The following is a 14907-nucleotide window of genomic DNA, read 5'->3' as shown; positions in this document are numbered from 1 at the left end:
GACAGTAGTAATTGTTGGCCCACACAGGGAATTACTAGTGGAATATTCTGCGTAAGGTAAGGGTCGGCGATAAGGAGTCGGAGTGTGTGGTCAAACGATGCGAGGAGGTCGGGGTCAAGCTAGGAGAGAGCAGAGGCATGTACGGATCATGTGTGTAATGCAGTGCAGTAGGGCACATCAGCTGGCTACGTACTACTACTTGCTAGACGTACGTACGGGCCAGTGTGCAATGTGGCGAGTGCAGCAGGCCCATTATCCGTCCAGGAGCAGTACATACATTAATTGTTCTCATGCTAGACGTACGCACGTACGGGGCCCCCGTTATCTGCACGTGACGTGAGCAGTATACATTCATAATTCTACTCATGCTGCTGATTAATCAATCAATGGAAAACACTCTCCTTTCAATAAAAAAAATAGAACAAAAAAAAAAGAGCAGAGTCGTACGTAAACGTCGTTTCTCGCGGTTGAGGCGGTGAGCGCTAAACCTCAGTACAGCGGGAATGTTGTTCATTAGATAGATCAGATCCCATGTCCCGCGCAACAAAAGTCTCAAGGGATCTGTCAGCCTCGTGTGACCAGAAAAGACACAGAATCACTGCACCTTCAGCATGTTATTCATAGATTACATCCCTAGTACCCACTCTATTTTGAATTAGGCAAAATTTGCTTGAAAGTGATCTCCCTATACCGGTGGACATCGAAAATGAAGTGATTTGCTGGTAGATACTTTTATTGTTGTCAAATTTACTGGAGGACACCGAACGCATTAAAATATTTGTTTCTGACTTCGGAGGTGAGAGAATAGCGATGAAATATCCTTTTTACCCCTTTCTTATTCCTCCTATAAGCAACAGGGTCCTTTTTGCCAAACTCCTTTTTACCCCATTTCTATCTTCGATGACACGAGTGCTAGCATTTTCTGGATTTATTCAATAACTTATTAGCTCTATTGTTAGGCGTCGTGTCTATTGACAGCGAGGCGTCTGTGGTGCTCGTAAGGTAGGGTGTGCTTGGGTGCGTTCATATATAGTGGAAAGTGTGCACTCGTATGCCTATTTTGGTAAGGCGTGAAGATTTTAGGAGAAATTTCCGGTGACACACCGTATGCCCTCATCTCATAGCATACTTCCTCCGTCCCAAAAAGCTATGTGATGCGTGCCGATCAAATTTTTTCAAATTTAACTATTTTATAGAAAATATTAGCAATGTTTTTACCACTATATAAATTTATTATAAAAATATATTTCATTATTTATCTATTTTTTTATATATTATTGGTTAAAGTTAAAAATAATTGACTTGTCAGAAAGTGGGAATGATATTCTTTGTGGGATGAGTAGCTTGGCAATCGTCCTATCCTAGTAGTACTATGAAAACAAGTAAACAATCGGAAAGGATAGAAGATTATTAGTAGGAAAGTGCTTCGATTCATATACAATTATTTGAGTAGTACAACTCAAATATAACCTTGCATATAAACCATCTCATGTATTTGTGTGCTTTACTATCCAACAACTACAATTTAAGTGTTGGATCCTGAGTTGTAAACTGCAATCAAGTTGTACTCAAATCAATCTGTGACACATGAGATTAAAATGATCGGCTTATGGCTACCTAAATCATCACTTAGAGTATTTCTCCATCTATTCTAAATTATAAGACGTTTTGGTATTTTTAGATTCATAGCTTTTACTGTGAATCTAGACATAATATATAGATGTCTAGCAAAAGTTATAAGTCTAGAAAAAAAACAAAATACTTTAGAGTTTGAAACAAAGAGAGTATTTGTGATCGAAAGAAAGTAAGGAATGGATTAACTTTAAATGGTAAGGGCATGCCCTTTGCAGAGTGTCTTGAGAGGAGCGAATACCTTTGTGAATTTTTTTGGCAGAGGTTGTGTTGTGATGCATATTCTGGCGACGCGAAGATTAGGATGGAATATGTGGTGGGTGCCATATGGTGCTTCGTAAGACGTCACGGCAGGCAGACGACTGCAAACGTCATGTTTCTTAGCACGGCACGGCCGAGACAAGCGCATGGTTCTCAGCAAGGATCACGGAATAGCCGATGGTGTGGAACCAGCCACAGAACCACACCACAGCACACATAAGTGGAGCCAGCCGCTATTGGCCATAACCCCTTTCTATTCAGCTCGGCTGCCCCTGCCCTGCCCCCGTCGTCTCTCTCGCTCACACCGCTGGTCCGCAGCCAAACAATCACCTGACTGACTCTGCATCTCCTCCCCTCCTCTTGCTTCTCGTCTCGTCTGGCACGCAGCCGAGCCACACACTCCATCCTCATCAGCCTCTGCATGCGCCGCCGACCCTGACCACCAGACCCCGGCCGGCCGCCGCATGGCCCTCGCGTCTCCGCCGCCGTGGTGGCTCACCACGGACGCCTGCGACCTCCCCTCCGCACCCGCGGCGGGGCTAGGGGAATGGGCCGCCTTCCTCTTCCTCTCCACGTGCTCGCAGCGGATGCTCCTCTCCGCCGCGTCCGCGGTCTTCCTCGTCGCGCTGCTCTGCCTCGGCGCCTCCAAGCTCATCTCCACACGGCGACGACGCCATGCCCTCAACGGCGAAGACAAGCAGCCGCTGCTGGACAGGGACGGGGTCCACGGGGACCGGGGGCGGGCCGTGGTTGTTCGGGTCGGCGCCGGGTTCGTCGTCGCGCTGGCTGCGTCCGGTGTCCTCGCCGCGTTCTACGCCGTGCTGCTCGTCCTTTCCCAGGTCAACAGGGGCGGCGAGGCCCTGGAGGCGGTGTTCCTGGCGCTGCAGTGCGCGGCGCACCTGGCCGCCGCGGCCGTCGTCGCGCACGAGAAGCGGTTCCGCGCGGCGGCGCACCCGCTGACCCTGCGCCTCTACTGGCTGGCGGCGCCCGCGCTGACGGCGCTCCTCGCCGGCACCTCCGTCGCGCGCCTCGCGTCGGGCGCGGCTAGGCTCCCGGACGACGCGCTGGCCATCGCGGCGCTGGTCCTGTCCCTTCCCCTCCCGCTCCTCTCCATCCTCGGGTCCACGGGCGTCGTAGCCGTGGCGGCGGTCAGCGACGATGCCACCGGGGCCGCGGCGGCGGACGAGGAGACCACCACCGACAGCAACAGCAAGGCGAACGTGACCCCGTACGCGACGGCGTCGTGGGCGTCGCGCGCGACGTGGGCGTGGATGAACCCGCTGGTGCAGCGCGGGTACCGGTCGGCGCTGGAGCTGTCGGACGTGCCGACGCTGGCGCCGTCCCACCGGCCCGAGCGCATGCACGAGCTCTTCAGCCTGCACTGGCCGTCGTCGTGGGCGTCCAAGGACAACAACCCGGTCCGGCACACGCTGTTCCGCACCTTCTGGGCGCAGTTCCTGCTGAACGCATCGCTGGCGCTGCTCCGCCTCACCGTCATGTACGTGGGGCCGACGCTGATCCAGAGCTTCGTGGACTTCACGTCGGCGGGCGCCGGGCAGCGGCCGCTCGGGGAGGGCGCGCGGCTGGTGGCGACGCTGCTGGCGGCCAAGTGCGCGGAGGCGCTGTGCAGCCACCAGTACAACTTCCACTGCCAGAAGCTGGGGATGCAGATCCGGGGCGCCCTCATCGTGGCGCTCTACCGCAAGGGGCTCCGCCTCTCGTGCTCCGCGCGCCAGAAGCACGGCCTCGGCATGATCGTCAACTACATGGCCGTCGACGCGCAGCAGCTGTCCGACATGATGCTGCAGATCCACTACCTCTGGCTCATGCCGCTACAGGTACATACATACCTACATACGCTAGATCCTTATCCCTAGTAGCTATATTATACATTACCTCTTCGATTCTGCATGGGCTAGACTAGAAGCAGTGCTAGCTCACCATTGGCCATTGCCTCCTATGGGAAGGGAACGCTTCGTTTCTCTCTTGTTTCTTTTGTCAGGACCGTGCGCTGCTACCTATAGATGGGGACCTGCGCCAGCTGTGCATTGTAAAACTCGTGTTGGCATTTGGCCACTGCCGCTGTGCCTCTGACGCTCACAAATACGTACTCTTTCTTGTTTGTTTCGTGTATCTGATGCCAAGTGCCGATGGATTGGATACTACAAGGCACGGTGCGGGTGCCCAATTCCGTTACTAATTATGGGTACCAAGGAACAAAGCAGCATGAACACGCCAGCTGCCAGTTCTGATAGTTTTAGCTACAGTTTTATTATTTATCGGTTTATAAGCTGTAGGCACAGCTGCAGCACACGGGACAGCGCCGAAGATCGATCCTAGCCTGGACGCTGCGGATCCGCAACAGCCGTTGCTCATCTATCTGTTTTGCTTTTCCTCCTGATGGGCCATCTCACTCGCCACGCATGACCGATGATTGTACAACACTTCGGGGATGCAGAATCGTCCACACTAAAAGATGGTACAGCTGCTGTGATTCCACGTTTCCTTCCTCCACACCAGTCACGAGTGCACCACACCACCCTTTCTCATGTGGTTGGCGTATTGGGTGCCGTGGCACCCTGCACCGCACGTACTGGAATCCGTGCGGCTTTTGTTTGTTCCTGATTCCTGACAAAGGACCGAGGTACAGCTAGCAGGCATCAATACTTGTCACGTGTGCAACTGTGCATGCATGATGCCTTCAGAGTTCAGACGGCGCAGTGCAACAAAGGGGGTAGTGCATGCAGCTGCTAGTGCTAGTGCATGACAGTTTCCTTATCAGACCTTGTATGCAGCGCAGCAGCTGCGGCATAGGAGTTGCTCGTTCTGCCTCAGTGCACGCTTGAGCATCGGGGCAGCATGGGTTCTCTCCTTTTTGTTTAGGGTCTTGCTGCACTGCACGCTTCGGCATTTTGCTCTTTGTTCTCTTCTAGAGGTGAAATTCTGCTACGCTAACCAGTCGAACCGAGTTTTAATTGCTCTTGTTCTCTCCCCCACTCGTCAACCTTCGTTGGTCTACCCATTAATGCAAGTCATCAACCACCTCTTACGCTCCCCTCACAAGTTGCAAATCCACCAGAGAAGTCCAATCTTGGTGGAGATGAAGGAGAGGGAAACCAATATTGCCAGAATTGGAGTTGGAGAGGAGGTGAGGTGAGGTGACGATTGCGTCGAAGAAAACCTCTGGATGCAAAGGAATGAAAGAGATATACGAGTATATATACTCCCGAATATCAAACAGCACCCCCCAAATGTTAATTTGATTTGAGCAAACGAGCTGTCTTTCCAAAGCATTGTCTTGTCGTAGTGCAAGCATGGGGATAAACCCCTCTTGTTTTTCTCATAGAGAAGACAAAAAAGAAATCTGGGAGTGTCTCCTAGTCCTAGGAAAGAGGGAAAAGAAGTGTGGTATCGTCATGGTAGATGTCACTCAAATGTGGCTGGCGTTCGTGCCACGTCGCGGCGCGCGGCCCCCAGCCCGCAAGTACTGTATCGTTAGGAGCAGAGCCAGGGTCACGGTCAATTTGACCTTGTCTATTTTATTGCTGCGTCCATATTAGTTGGTATAGGAGTATGTAGTTTATACTCTCTCTCTCTGGCCTCGTTTAGATTGCGAAAAAATTTCAACCTAATGAATAGTAGCACTTTCGTCTTATTTGACAAATATTATCCAATCGTGGACCAACTAGGCTCAAAAGATTCATCTCGTGATTTCGAACTAAACTGTGCAATTAATTATTTTTTTTACCTACATTTAATACTCCATGCAAGCGGCTAAAAATTGATGTGATGGAGAGAGAGTGAAAAAACTTAGAATTTGGATGGCATCTAAACAAGGCCTCTCTCTCTCTCTAGTCTAGTTTTTATATAAAATATTGTTTGATATGACAGTCTCGTAATTTACACTGAATCATAAATGTATCTTGTATTATATTATCTCTGGTGGTTCTTGGGTAGTTATATTTGATTATAAATCTAAATTTGTATTATAATTGTGTTAAAGATTGTGTGTGAAGGTTAAATATTGATGATATACGTACACGCGTTATGAACTTTGACCGAGGAGCCATATATATAGGTTTGCTCTGATCGCAGACGACATTATATTGTTAACTTGCGAGTCGTCGTCGACCTAGCTAGATGGGAGTTGGTGGCCACGTCTCCACCGTTGTTGATGCCTTGGCCCTCTTCTAGAACTTCCCGTTAATTACGGATTTCTATATTCTGCACGTTTTACCGCCTGATGTTTTTGTGGATCGTGCACTCGTCGTTGATGTTTTTTTTTTTTTTTTTGAAGATGCTTGCATGGTGATCGATGTGTTTTTGTCGGCGGTGCATGCAGGTTGGCGTTGCGCTGGGCCTGCTGTACACGTACCTCGGGCCTCCGGTGACGTCGGCTCTGATCGGCGTCGCGGGCGTGATGGTGTTCGTGCTCCTGGGCACCCGGCGCAACAACCGGTACCAGTTCTCGCTGATGAAGGAGCGCGACCAGCGGATGAAGGCGACGAACGAGATGCTCAACTACATGCGCGTCATCAAGTTCCAGGCGTGGGAGGAGCACTTCAACGCGCGCATCGGCCGCTTCCGCCACCGCGAGTTCGGCTGGCTCTCCCGCTTCATGTACTCCATCTCGGGCAACATCATCGCGCTCTGGAGCGCCCCCGTCGTCGTCTCCGCGCTCGTCTTCGCCACCTGCGTGCTCACCGGCGGGGTGCGCCTCGACACTGGCCTCGTCTTCACCGCAACGTCCTTCTTCAAGATCCTGCAGGAGCCCATGCGGAACTTCCCGCAGGCGATGATCCAGGCGTCGCAGGCGATGATCTCGCTGCAGCGACTTGACTCGTAATCCATCATCCACACGGCTTTAATTAGTTATTAGTTCAGTCATTGCGTGAATATTGAATGCGTTATTTCCAATCCTTAATTGCTACGTGTACAACGCAGGTACATGACTAGCGCGGAGCTTGACGAGGGCGCCGTGGAGAGGGAGCCCGCCGCGGCGTCCGGCTGCGACGGCGGCATGGCCGTGCAGGTGAAGGACGGCCTGTTCGCGTGGGACGACGAGGTGGACGCCGGCCAGGAGGTGCTGCGCGGCATCGACCTGGACATCCGGACGGGCGCGCTGGCGGCAGTGGTGGGCATGGTTGGCTCCGGCAAGTCGTCGTTGCTCGGCTGCATCCTCGGCGAGATGCGCAAGTTCTCCGGCAAGGTACGCACGCATCTGCATCTCCTTATTTCTAGTGCATGAATGATGAAAACAAATGATACTCACTAGTGTACGTACTTGAAGAAGTGAAGATACAGCTACTAGAATAATGGGTAATAAAGACAGAAAAACGATACTCCACCAACTTGAAAATAAATCAATGCACCACGTAGGCATTGATTAATGGTAACCTGTTTTTCAGTGAGTGATCATTACAGTACGTACTCACTGAAGATACAGCAGTCTAGCCAGGCAGGGGGTCAGGCGTTCCAGTTTCTTGGATCACCCTCGTAAAGTGAAGCTGGGTCCCGGCCATCCCCGTGACCTGCCAGAAAAGCAAAGCAGACGATAACTTTGTTTATTCGATACCTTGTCTTACTTTGTCTGACCAAGGACACCGGTACACGTACTCCTACAATATAATCACAAGATATGGGTTCATCTTTTGCTCCAATATTTATAGACGCATGTGCATATAGATAGTGTCTCTATTCTAAATTATAAGTTATTCTAAGAATATTAAAGAGTCCATGCATCTTAACTTTAACCAAAATTATAGAAAGAATTATAAAGATCTTTAACATCAAATATGTATACTATGAAAATATAATTCATATAATTAATGAAGAATCTAATGATACTTAGTTGGCACCAAAAATATTATTACCTTATCATATAAATTTTGTTAAACTTGAGATAGTTTGATTCTCCAAGATTTTTGAAATGACTTATAATTTGGGACGGAAGGAGTATATGTGCTATGGTACGGTGAGCATATGAGTACTCGTAAGATATATACTCCCTCTGGTTTAGGAGTAAAAAAATGCAATTTTTTAGGAGTAAAAAAGAATGCAATTAAGTTTGTAACGAGTCAAAAAATCTTTTATGTTTAACCAAATTTATAAAAATACTAATATCAATATATAAAGTTTGCTATAAAAAATATATTCCCTAATTAATTTAATGATACTCATATGTTAGTGTTTTTATAGAATATTTAATCAAATTTAAAATTATTTAAGTTTTTTGCAAAAATATCTCTCGCTCTATGAGAATTGCTTTCTTTTGTAATTCGATTCTTGGCTCTATGAGAATTGCAAAAATATCTCTCGCTCTATGAGAATATGTGCAAAAATATGAGAATTGCATTCTTTTGTAGACGAAAGGACCACAATACAAGATTTCTGAGTCTCAGGTGGAGAACACCAACCAAACCAAACGTTCTGTCTTTATCATTGGCTGTCTGTGGCTGCAATTCGATTCTTGTGTTTGCGCCGGAGACCGTATGGTGCTGCATATATTAGGTTGTGTTCGTTCCGGCAAAAGTTTAGCCCTGCCATGTCGAATCTTTGGATACTAATTAGGAGTATTAAACATAGGCTAATTACAAAATTAATTACACAGATTGAGGCTAATTTGCTAGACGAAGTCTAATTATTCTATAATTTGACAATGTGGTGCTACAGTAAATATTTGCTGATTATGAATTAATTAGGATTAATAGATTCGTCTTACTAACTAGTCTACTCCTATACAATTAGTTTTATAATTAGCTCATATTTAGTCCTCCTAGCATCCGAATGTCCGATGAACATCTAACGTGACATAACTAAACTTTAGCCCTCGATCCGTATCAATCTTAGGTGTCCAAAACAAACAGAGATATAGGTTAACCGGTGTGTTGTACTTGTATACTAGCATGTCCCAAAACAGAAAGGCTATCACGTTCTAGTACAGGAGACTACTCCTGTACTAGTGTGGATTCGACCTTTTATTAGGTGTCCAAAACAAAAAGGCTATCTGCGTTTGTCCGCGCACGCAGATGAAAGTCAGCCTGCGTAAAGCTTTTCAGGGGCATCAACTTTCTCGCGACACCACGAGGTTGCAGCAGTAGCCGTGCCTGAAATCTTTTTTTTAATAAAAGAGGGAGAGATCCGTGGTTCCGTTCGTGTGTCCTTAAATTCGGCTTGATCTGTTTTTTTTTTCATCCGAAACAGTATTTTTCTTTTACAAATTTCTTCCTCCAGAATTTCTACAAGCGAACAGGACCTATTAGGGAATCGCTGCTCTGTCCTGTCAGCAGATAGTACTACCTTGCAGCGATAATTCTTTTTCTTCTAGCCATGTTTAGTTCACAAAAAATCCAAACTTTGACACTATGCAAAAAGAAGATTCCCCGTCACATCAAACTTGCGGTACATGCATGGAGTACTAAATATTGACGAAATCAAAAACTAATTGCACAGTTTGGTTGTATTTTCGGCGACGCCGATTCGGGTGAACTAAACATGGCCCTAGTGCTTTTCAGAGGTCTGCTCACAAGATCAGAACTGAATGCTGTGGTGCTGCATGCGCTGGTGTGTGTTTGATAGTGAACAATTGTTATCGTCTTGTGTAGGAGTACGTGTATTGGTCTATTGGATTGGATACCCAGCACTGGACACCAATATGGGCGCCAATATGTGGTTCCAATTTGGGTGTCCCGTTTCGAAAAGGAAATTAATTTACTAGTAACTCATGACCTGGACATTATTGAGTTTGAACTTGAAAACTTTGCCTGAACGTAGAACATTACCTGATGTAGTGTTATATTTCTACAGAGTTTGATTTTCTTAAAAGAGTCTTAGATCTAACTACGTTTTACTGACGAGTTTGTATCGCTTCCAACATTCAGACTGTTTTCGCTGGAGAATGAGATGCACCCATGTTTCCGGATATTAGAATCTGACTTGGATATCAACTCCAGCTTCCTTTTGGATTTGGGTGTCTAAGTAGAATTGCTAGCCAGCCATTTATGTCCATGAGATCAATGGATATGATCTTGGAGTGCCTACTAACAGTACAAAGCTTTAGTGCCCTGCATCATTGCTCTGCATAGATAAATCTCAACTGAAGATTTGTACATTCATTTCAGTATTTGACGGACAAGGGAATAGTAGAACTTGGATCTGCTAGATTGCTACATTTCTGCAGCACCCTGCTGGCTTCCCAGTAGAGTCTTTATTATGAGAAAAAGAATAAATAAAATTTTAACTGAGTATCATGTTCGTGTCTGGCTAAATGCGTGAGTCCTATAATATGAAAGATTACAGTAAAAGGTTTCAGTTAGAACCTACTGCAGAATGTTGCTTATGAGAAAATGCAATGATAATTGCAGGTAAAGGTTTGCGGCAGCACGGCGTATGTGGCACAGACGGCATGGATCCAGAACGGCACCATTGAGGAAAACATCCTGTTTGGGAAGCCCATGCACCGGGAGAGGTACAAGGAGGTCATCAGGGTGTGCTGCCTGGAGAAGGACCTCGAGATGATGGAATTCGGCGACCAAACGGAGATCGGGGAGCGTGGCATCAACCTTAGCGGCGGGCAGAAGCAGCGCATACAGCTCGCACGTGCCGTTTACCAGGACTGCGATATATACCTCCTCGACGATGTATTCAGTGCGGTCGATGCGCACACGGGCACTGAGATCTTCAAGGTACTCCATGCATCACTGAAGCTGAACTTTTGATCGAGTTTCTATTCAGATTCCTAATGGAACGAACAGCAACAGACTGATCCTTTTGTTTGTTTGTGCAGGAATGTGTTAGAGGTGCTCTGAAGAACAAGACCATAGTGCTCGTGACACACCAAGTTGATTTCTTGCACAATGCTGATATCATATATGTAAGTGCATTGTGTTTTACTAGTAGCATTTACAGTAGTAGCTGTGATCTATTGATTTTAAAGTTCTCGACTCGTGCTGAACCCACCGCAAATGCTTCCAGGTGATGAAGGACGGAATGATCGTACAATCCGGCAAGTACGATGAGCTCCTCCAGGCCGGCACCGACTTCGCGGCACTGGTTGCAGCGCACGACAGCTCCATGGAGCTCGTGGAGAGCGCGGCGCCGGCGAGCGAGCGCGAGCTGCCCCTCTCCCGGCAGCCGTCGAACAAGACCGCTGCGGGCAGGGCCTCCAACGGCGACTCGTCCTCGTCCTCCATCGTGGCGTCCAAGGCCGAGAAGGCGTCGGCGCGGCTGATCAAGGACGAGGAGCGCGCTAGCGGGCACGTCAGCTTCACCGTGTACAAGCAGTACATGACGGAGGCCTGGGGGTGGTGGGGGCCGCTTGTGGTGGTGGCTGTCTCCGTGGTGTGGCAGGGCTCTCTGATGGCCAGCGACTACTGGCTCGCCGACCAGACCTCCGAGGAGAACGCAACCTCGTTCCAGCCGTCGCTGTTCATCAACGTGTACGCCATCATCGCCGCCGTCTCGGTGGTGCTCGTCGCGGCTCGCTCCTTCCTCGTGGCCATCATTGGCCTCCAGACGGCGGACCGGTTCTTCAAGCAGATCCTCAACAGCATCCTCCACGCGCCCATGTCTTTCTTCGACACCACGCCATCGGGCAGGATCCTCAGCAGGGTACGACGATGCTGAGGCATCATCCTTTGTTTGATGTAGCTCTCGGTGCTGACACAGCTTATGTTGTTCCGCAGGCGTCGTCAGATCAGACGAACGTTGATCTCTTCCTGCCGTTCTTCGTCTGGATGAGCGTGTCCATGTACATCACCGTGATCAGTGTGCTTATCGTCACGTGTCAGGTGGCGTGGCCGTCCGTCATCGCCATCATCCCTCTGGTGATACTGAACATCTGGTACCGGGTGAGTTTGTGCTGCCGCCATGGCAATGGCAATTACTATCTCTGATGCTTGTCCTTTGTGCACTTGCTCCGTGTTTTGACAATCTGATATGATTTACACCAGGGCTACTACTTGTCGACATCGAGGGAGCTGACTCGCCTCGAGTCGATCACCAAGGCTCCAGTGATCCACCACTTCTCTGAGACAGTTCAAGGTGTCATGATCATCAGGTGTTTCACGAAGGAGGACAGCTTCTTGCAGGAGAACCTGAACCGGGTGAACTCAAGCCTGAGGATGGACTTCCACAACAATGGTGCCAACGAGTGGCTCGGTTTCCGGCTCGAGCTCATTGGAAGCTTTGTTCTCTGCTTCACAGCTGTTCTCATGGTCACATTGCCAAGCAGCATCGTCAAGCCAGGTGGGACTTCTAACAACTGATTGCCTTTTGCCATCATGAACTTTGTATGGAAATACTGGGATGTTCTCTAATTTTTCAAACTCTAAAAACCCTTCTCATGGTGCAGAATATGTTGGTCTATCACTATCATATGGTCTATCTCTCAACCAGGTGTTGTTCTGGGCCATCTGGATCAGTTGCTTCATTGAAAACAAGATGGTCTCAGTTGAGAGGATAAAGCAATTCACAAATATTCCTTCAGAGGCCGCATGGAGGATTAAGGACTGCCTACCAGATTCTAACTGGCCAACAAAAGGTGACATCGATGTCATTGATCTTAAGGTAGATTTCCCAACTGATAGTCTGATACAGTATATTCTTTAGTTTATTCAATATGGTGCAGTGGTGAAAAATTTGAGCATTGACAACTGAAAGCATCAAGTAACAAGAGTTTGTCTCTGTGCTTCTGCAGTTTAGGTATAGGCACAACACTCCTCTAGTGTTGAAGGGCATCACGATAAGCATACATGGAGGAGAGAAGATTGGAGTTGTCGGTAGAACTGGTAGTGGGAAATCAACACTGATCCAGGCATTGTTCAGAATAGTGGAGCCTTCTGAGGGGAGAATAATCATCGACGGTGTTGACATCTGCACTTTAGGACTCCATGACCTTAGGTCACGGTTTGGTATCATCCCTCAGGAACCTGTTCTGTTTGAAGGGACCATTAGGAGCAATATTGATCCACTTGAACAGTATTCTGATGATGAAATCTGGCAGGTATATATTTCACCAGTAAGCCTGTTTTTTATCTGATTATTTTTCTCTGCCATCTCATTAGAAGCTAAACGTATTTCCCTTTTAGGCTTTGGACCGTTGTCAGTTGAAAGAAGCCGTGGCTTCAAAACCCGAAAAGCTTGATGCTTCAGGTATTTTAACTATTAACTTAATTGTTTAATATGCTGTGGAAATAATATGAAACTTCATTTTTCCTATACCCTTCAACTTTACATATTGTTCTGACTTCAAGAATCCAGGTTCTCCACATTAAACGTGTATAAAATAGTGATTTAATAGTACTATATGTCTGTAACTTGCAGGAACATAATTGAAGAGGCTTAGTTTTTCCTTGTAATACCATTGAGCCAAGAGATTTCTTAAAACATTTGTTGCAGCTATATACTAAAAATGAACATAATTTGTCTTTTGTCCACCTAGTTGTCGACAATGGTGAGAACTGGAGTGTTGGACAACGGCAACTGCTATGCCTTGGCCGGGTGATGCTAAAGCGCAGCAGAATACTGTTCATGGACGAGGCCACTGCATCCGTTGATTCCCAGACCGATGCTGTGATTCAGAAGATCATCCGGGAAGACTTTGCAGCTTGTACCATTATCAGCATTGCGCACAGAATACCAACGGTGATGGACTGCGACAGGGTCCTGGTTATAGATGCAGGTAACCACATAGAACTTGACACTTTGTTCATCTTATTACGACATTCAGACACTGAACTTCAAGTTTCCTAGCAATAGTATTGGTATTTTTAAAACTCGAGCTCAAGCTTCCAAATCCTACTGTCAATCTAAAATCTGAATCATTTTGGTACCAGGACTAGCGAAGGAGTTTGACCGGCCTGCAAATCTGATCGAGAGGCCATCTCTCTTTGGAGCATTGGTTCAAGAGTACGCGAACCGTTCGTCTGACGTTTAGCACTTCGGGATGGCATAATTTTTGACTCAAGACTTGGGAGGAAACAATGATTGGAAATTTCTCGGTGTGGTTAACGAGGAAGCTGCATTCATGCTCCAAATAAAACTGCGAGCCCTCAAAATTTCCCGAGACGTTTAACTGGCTGATGTGGAAGGCCAGACAAGGAGAAGCCATGATGTGATGAAGGCATCAAGATGACTAAGATAAGTAGATCTCAACATGTATTTCAGCTGTTTAATCTGAAATTTTAAGACTGAGCTAAAGATGATGTATGAATATATGTATTATTCAACTAGGATATTATTATTGCGCACGCAAATTTTCTGCCGACTGTATCTGCTGTATGGAACTGAAAATCACGGAAATTGCAAGAACCATTTGCGCATCAAGAAGAGCAAGAAGACGGGCGGGTTGTTTGTTTATATCAATCCATTCATATTTGATAGGTATTTTTTTCTATTCACTAGATACATGCTCGTGCCCTGCACCGAAGTCTTAATTTTTGAATTGAAGCTTAGTAGTCGGTATGGATGAAAACAGATCGCCGGATAACACTGATACTATGATATTATATTTGTTTTCATATTTTTGTCTGGATTCAATTACAGATAGTTTCAACCAGGCCGGATAGGATACGATTGGATATCGACATCATAAATATGCAATTTGAGTATTCGGATACGGATACGGTATCGAATGTTGAATATCCGAACTCGGATATGAACAGATCTGAACCCCTCTAAACGAATTCGGTCTCAGTCGGAAAAAAATCCATACCGTTTTCAACCCTAGTAGTCGGACACGGATGTACCGGGTAGGACGCGAACGTGTGAGCTGAGTTAAGTATGATTCGTATCAGACGGGGACGTGTGAGCAGGGTATTTGGTATCACTGAGTAGATGATGACTTTAGAATCTTTTTAGATATAGAGAAGAGATAGAGATATTTGTTGTATCGGTCCATTGCCGAGGCGCTGGAACACCACCGCGCATGCATGGACATGGTACCGCTGCGGCGAGCCACTATTCCGGTAGCACCAGCACAGTAGAGATCTCTAGCTCCCCACGACGAGCTCCGCC

The 14907-nt window shown here is 47.2% G+C and overlaps 1 protein-coding gene across 1 annotated transcript; it reads left to right on the top strand.

Moving 5' to 3' along the window:
• Positions 1-2143: 2143 nt before the first annotated feature.
• LOC136449965 (ABC transporter C family member 14-like) lies at positions 2144-14250 on the top strand. The gene is made up of 13 exons (XM_066450202.1): positions 2144-3731; positions 6236-6735; positions 6838-7102; positions 10257-10577; positions 10679-10765; positions 10867-11502; positions 11577-11741; positions 11844-12138; positions 12245-12459; positions 12590-12895; positions 12981-13044; positions 13334-13573; positions 13728-14250. The coding sequence occupies exons 1-13, from the start codon at positions 2358-2360 to the stop codon at positions 13826-13828; spliced, it is 4569 nt and encodes a 1522-aa protein (XP_066306299.1). The 5' UTR covers positions 2144-2357; the 3' UTR covers positions 13829-14250.
• The last annotated feature ends 657 nt before the right edge of the window (positions 14251-14907 follow it).

This window comes from Miscanthus floridulus, chromosome 5 (genome assembly GCF_019320115.1).
Source record: "Miscanthus floridulus cultivar M001 chromosome 5, ASM1932011v1, whole genome shotgun sequence".
NCBI classification, from domain to species: domain Eukaryota; kingdom Viridiplantae; phylum Streptophyta; class Magnoliopsida; order Poales; family Poaceae; genus Miscanthus; species Miscanthus floridulus.
The sequence above is the reverse complement of the archived record's forward strand: the minus strand, read 5'-3'. Positions and strand labels throughout refer to the sequence as shown.

Bases quoted from the DNA above. Each gene is read 5' to 3' on its own strand.
- LOC136449965 (XM_066450202.1), top strand. From the start codon at position 2,358: ATGGCCCTCGCGTCTCCGCCGCCGTGGTGGCTCACCACGGACGCCTGC. The intron at 7,103-10,256 runs GTACGCACGCAT...TGATAATTGCAG, and splicing joins TGCGCAAGTTCTCCGGCAAG to GTAAAGGTTTGCGGCAGCAC. The intron at 13,045-13,333 runs GTATTTTAACTA...TTGTCCACCTAG, and splicing joins CGAAAAGCTTGATGCTTCAG to TTGTCGACAATGGTGAGAAC.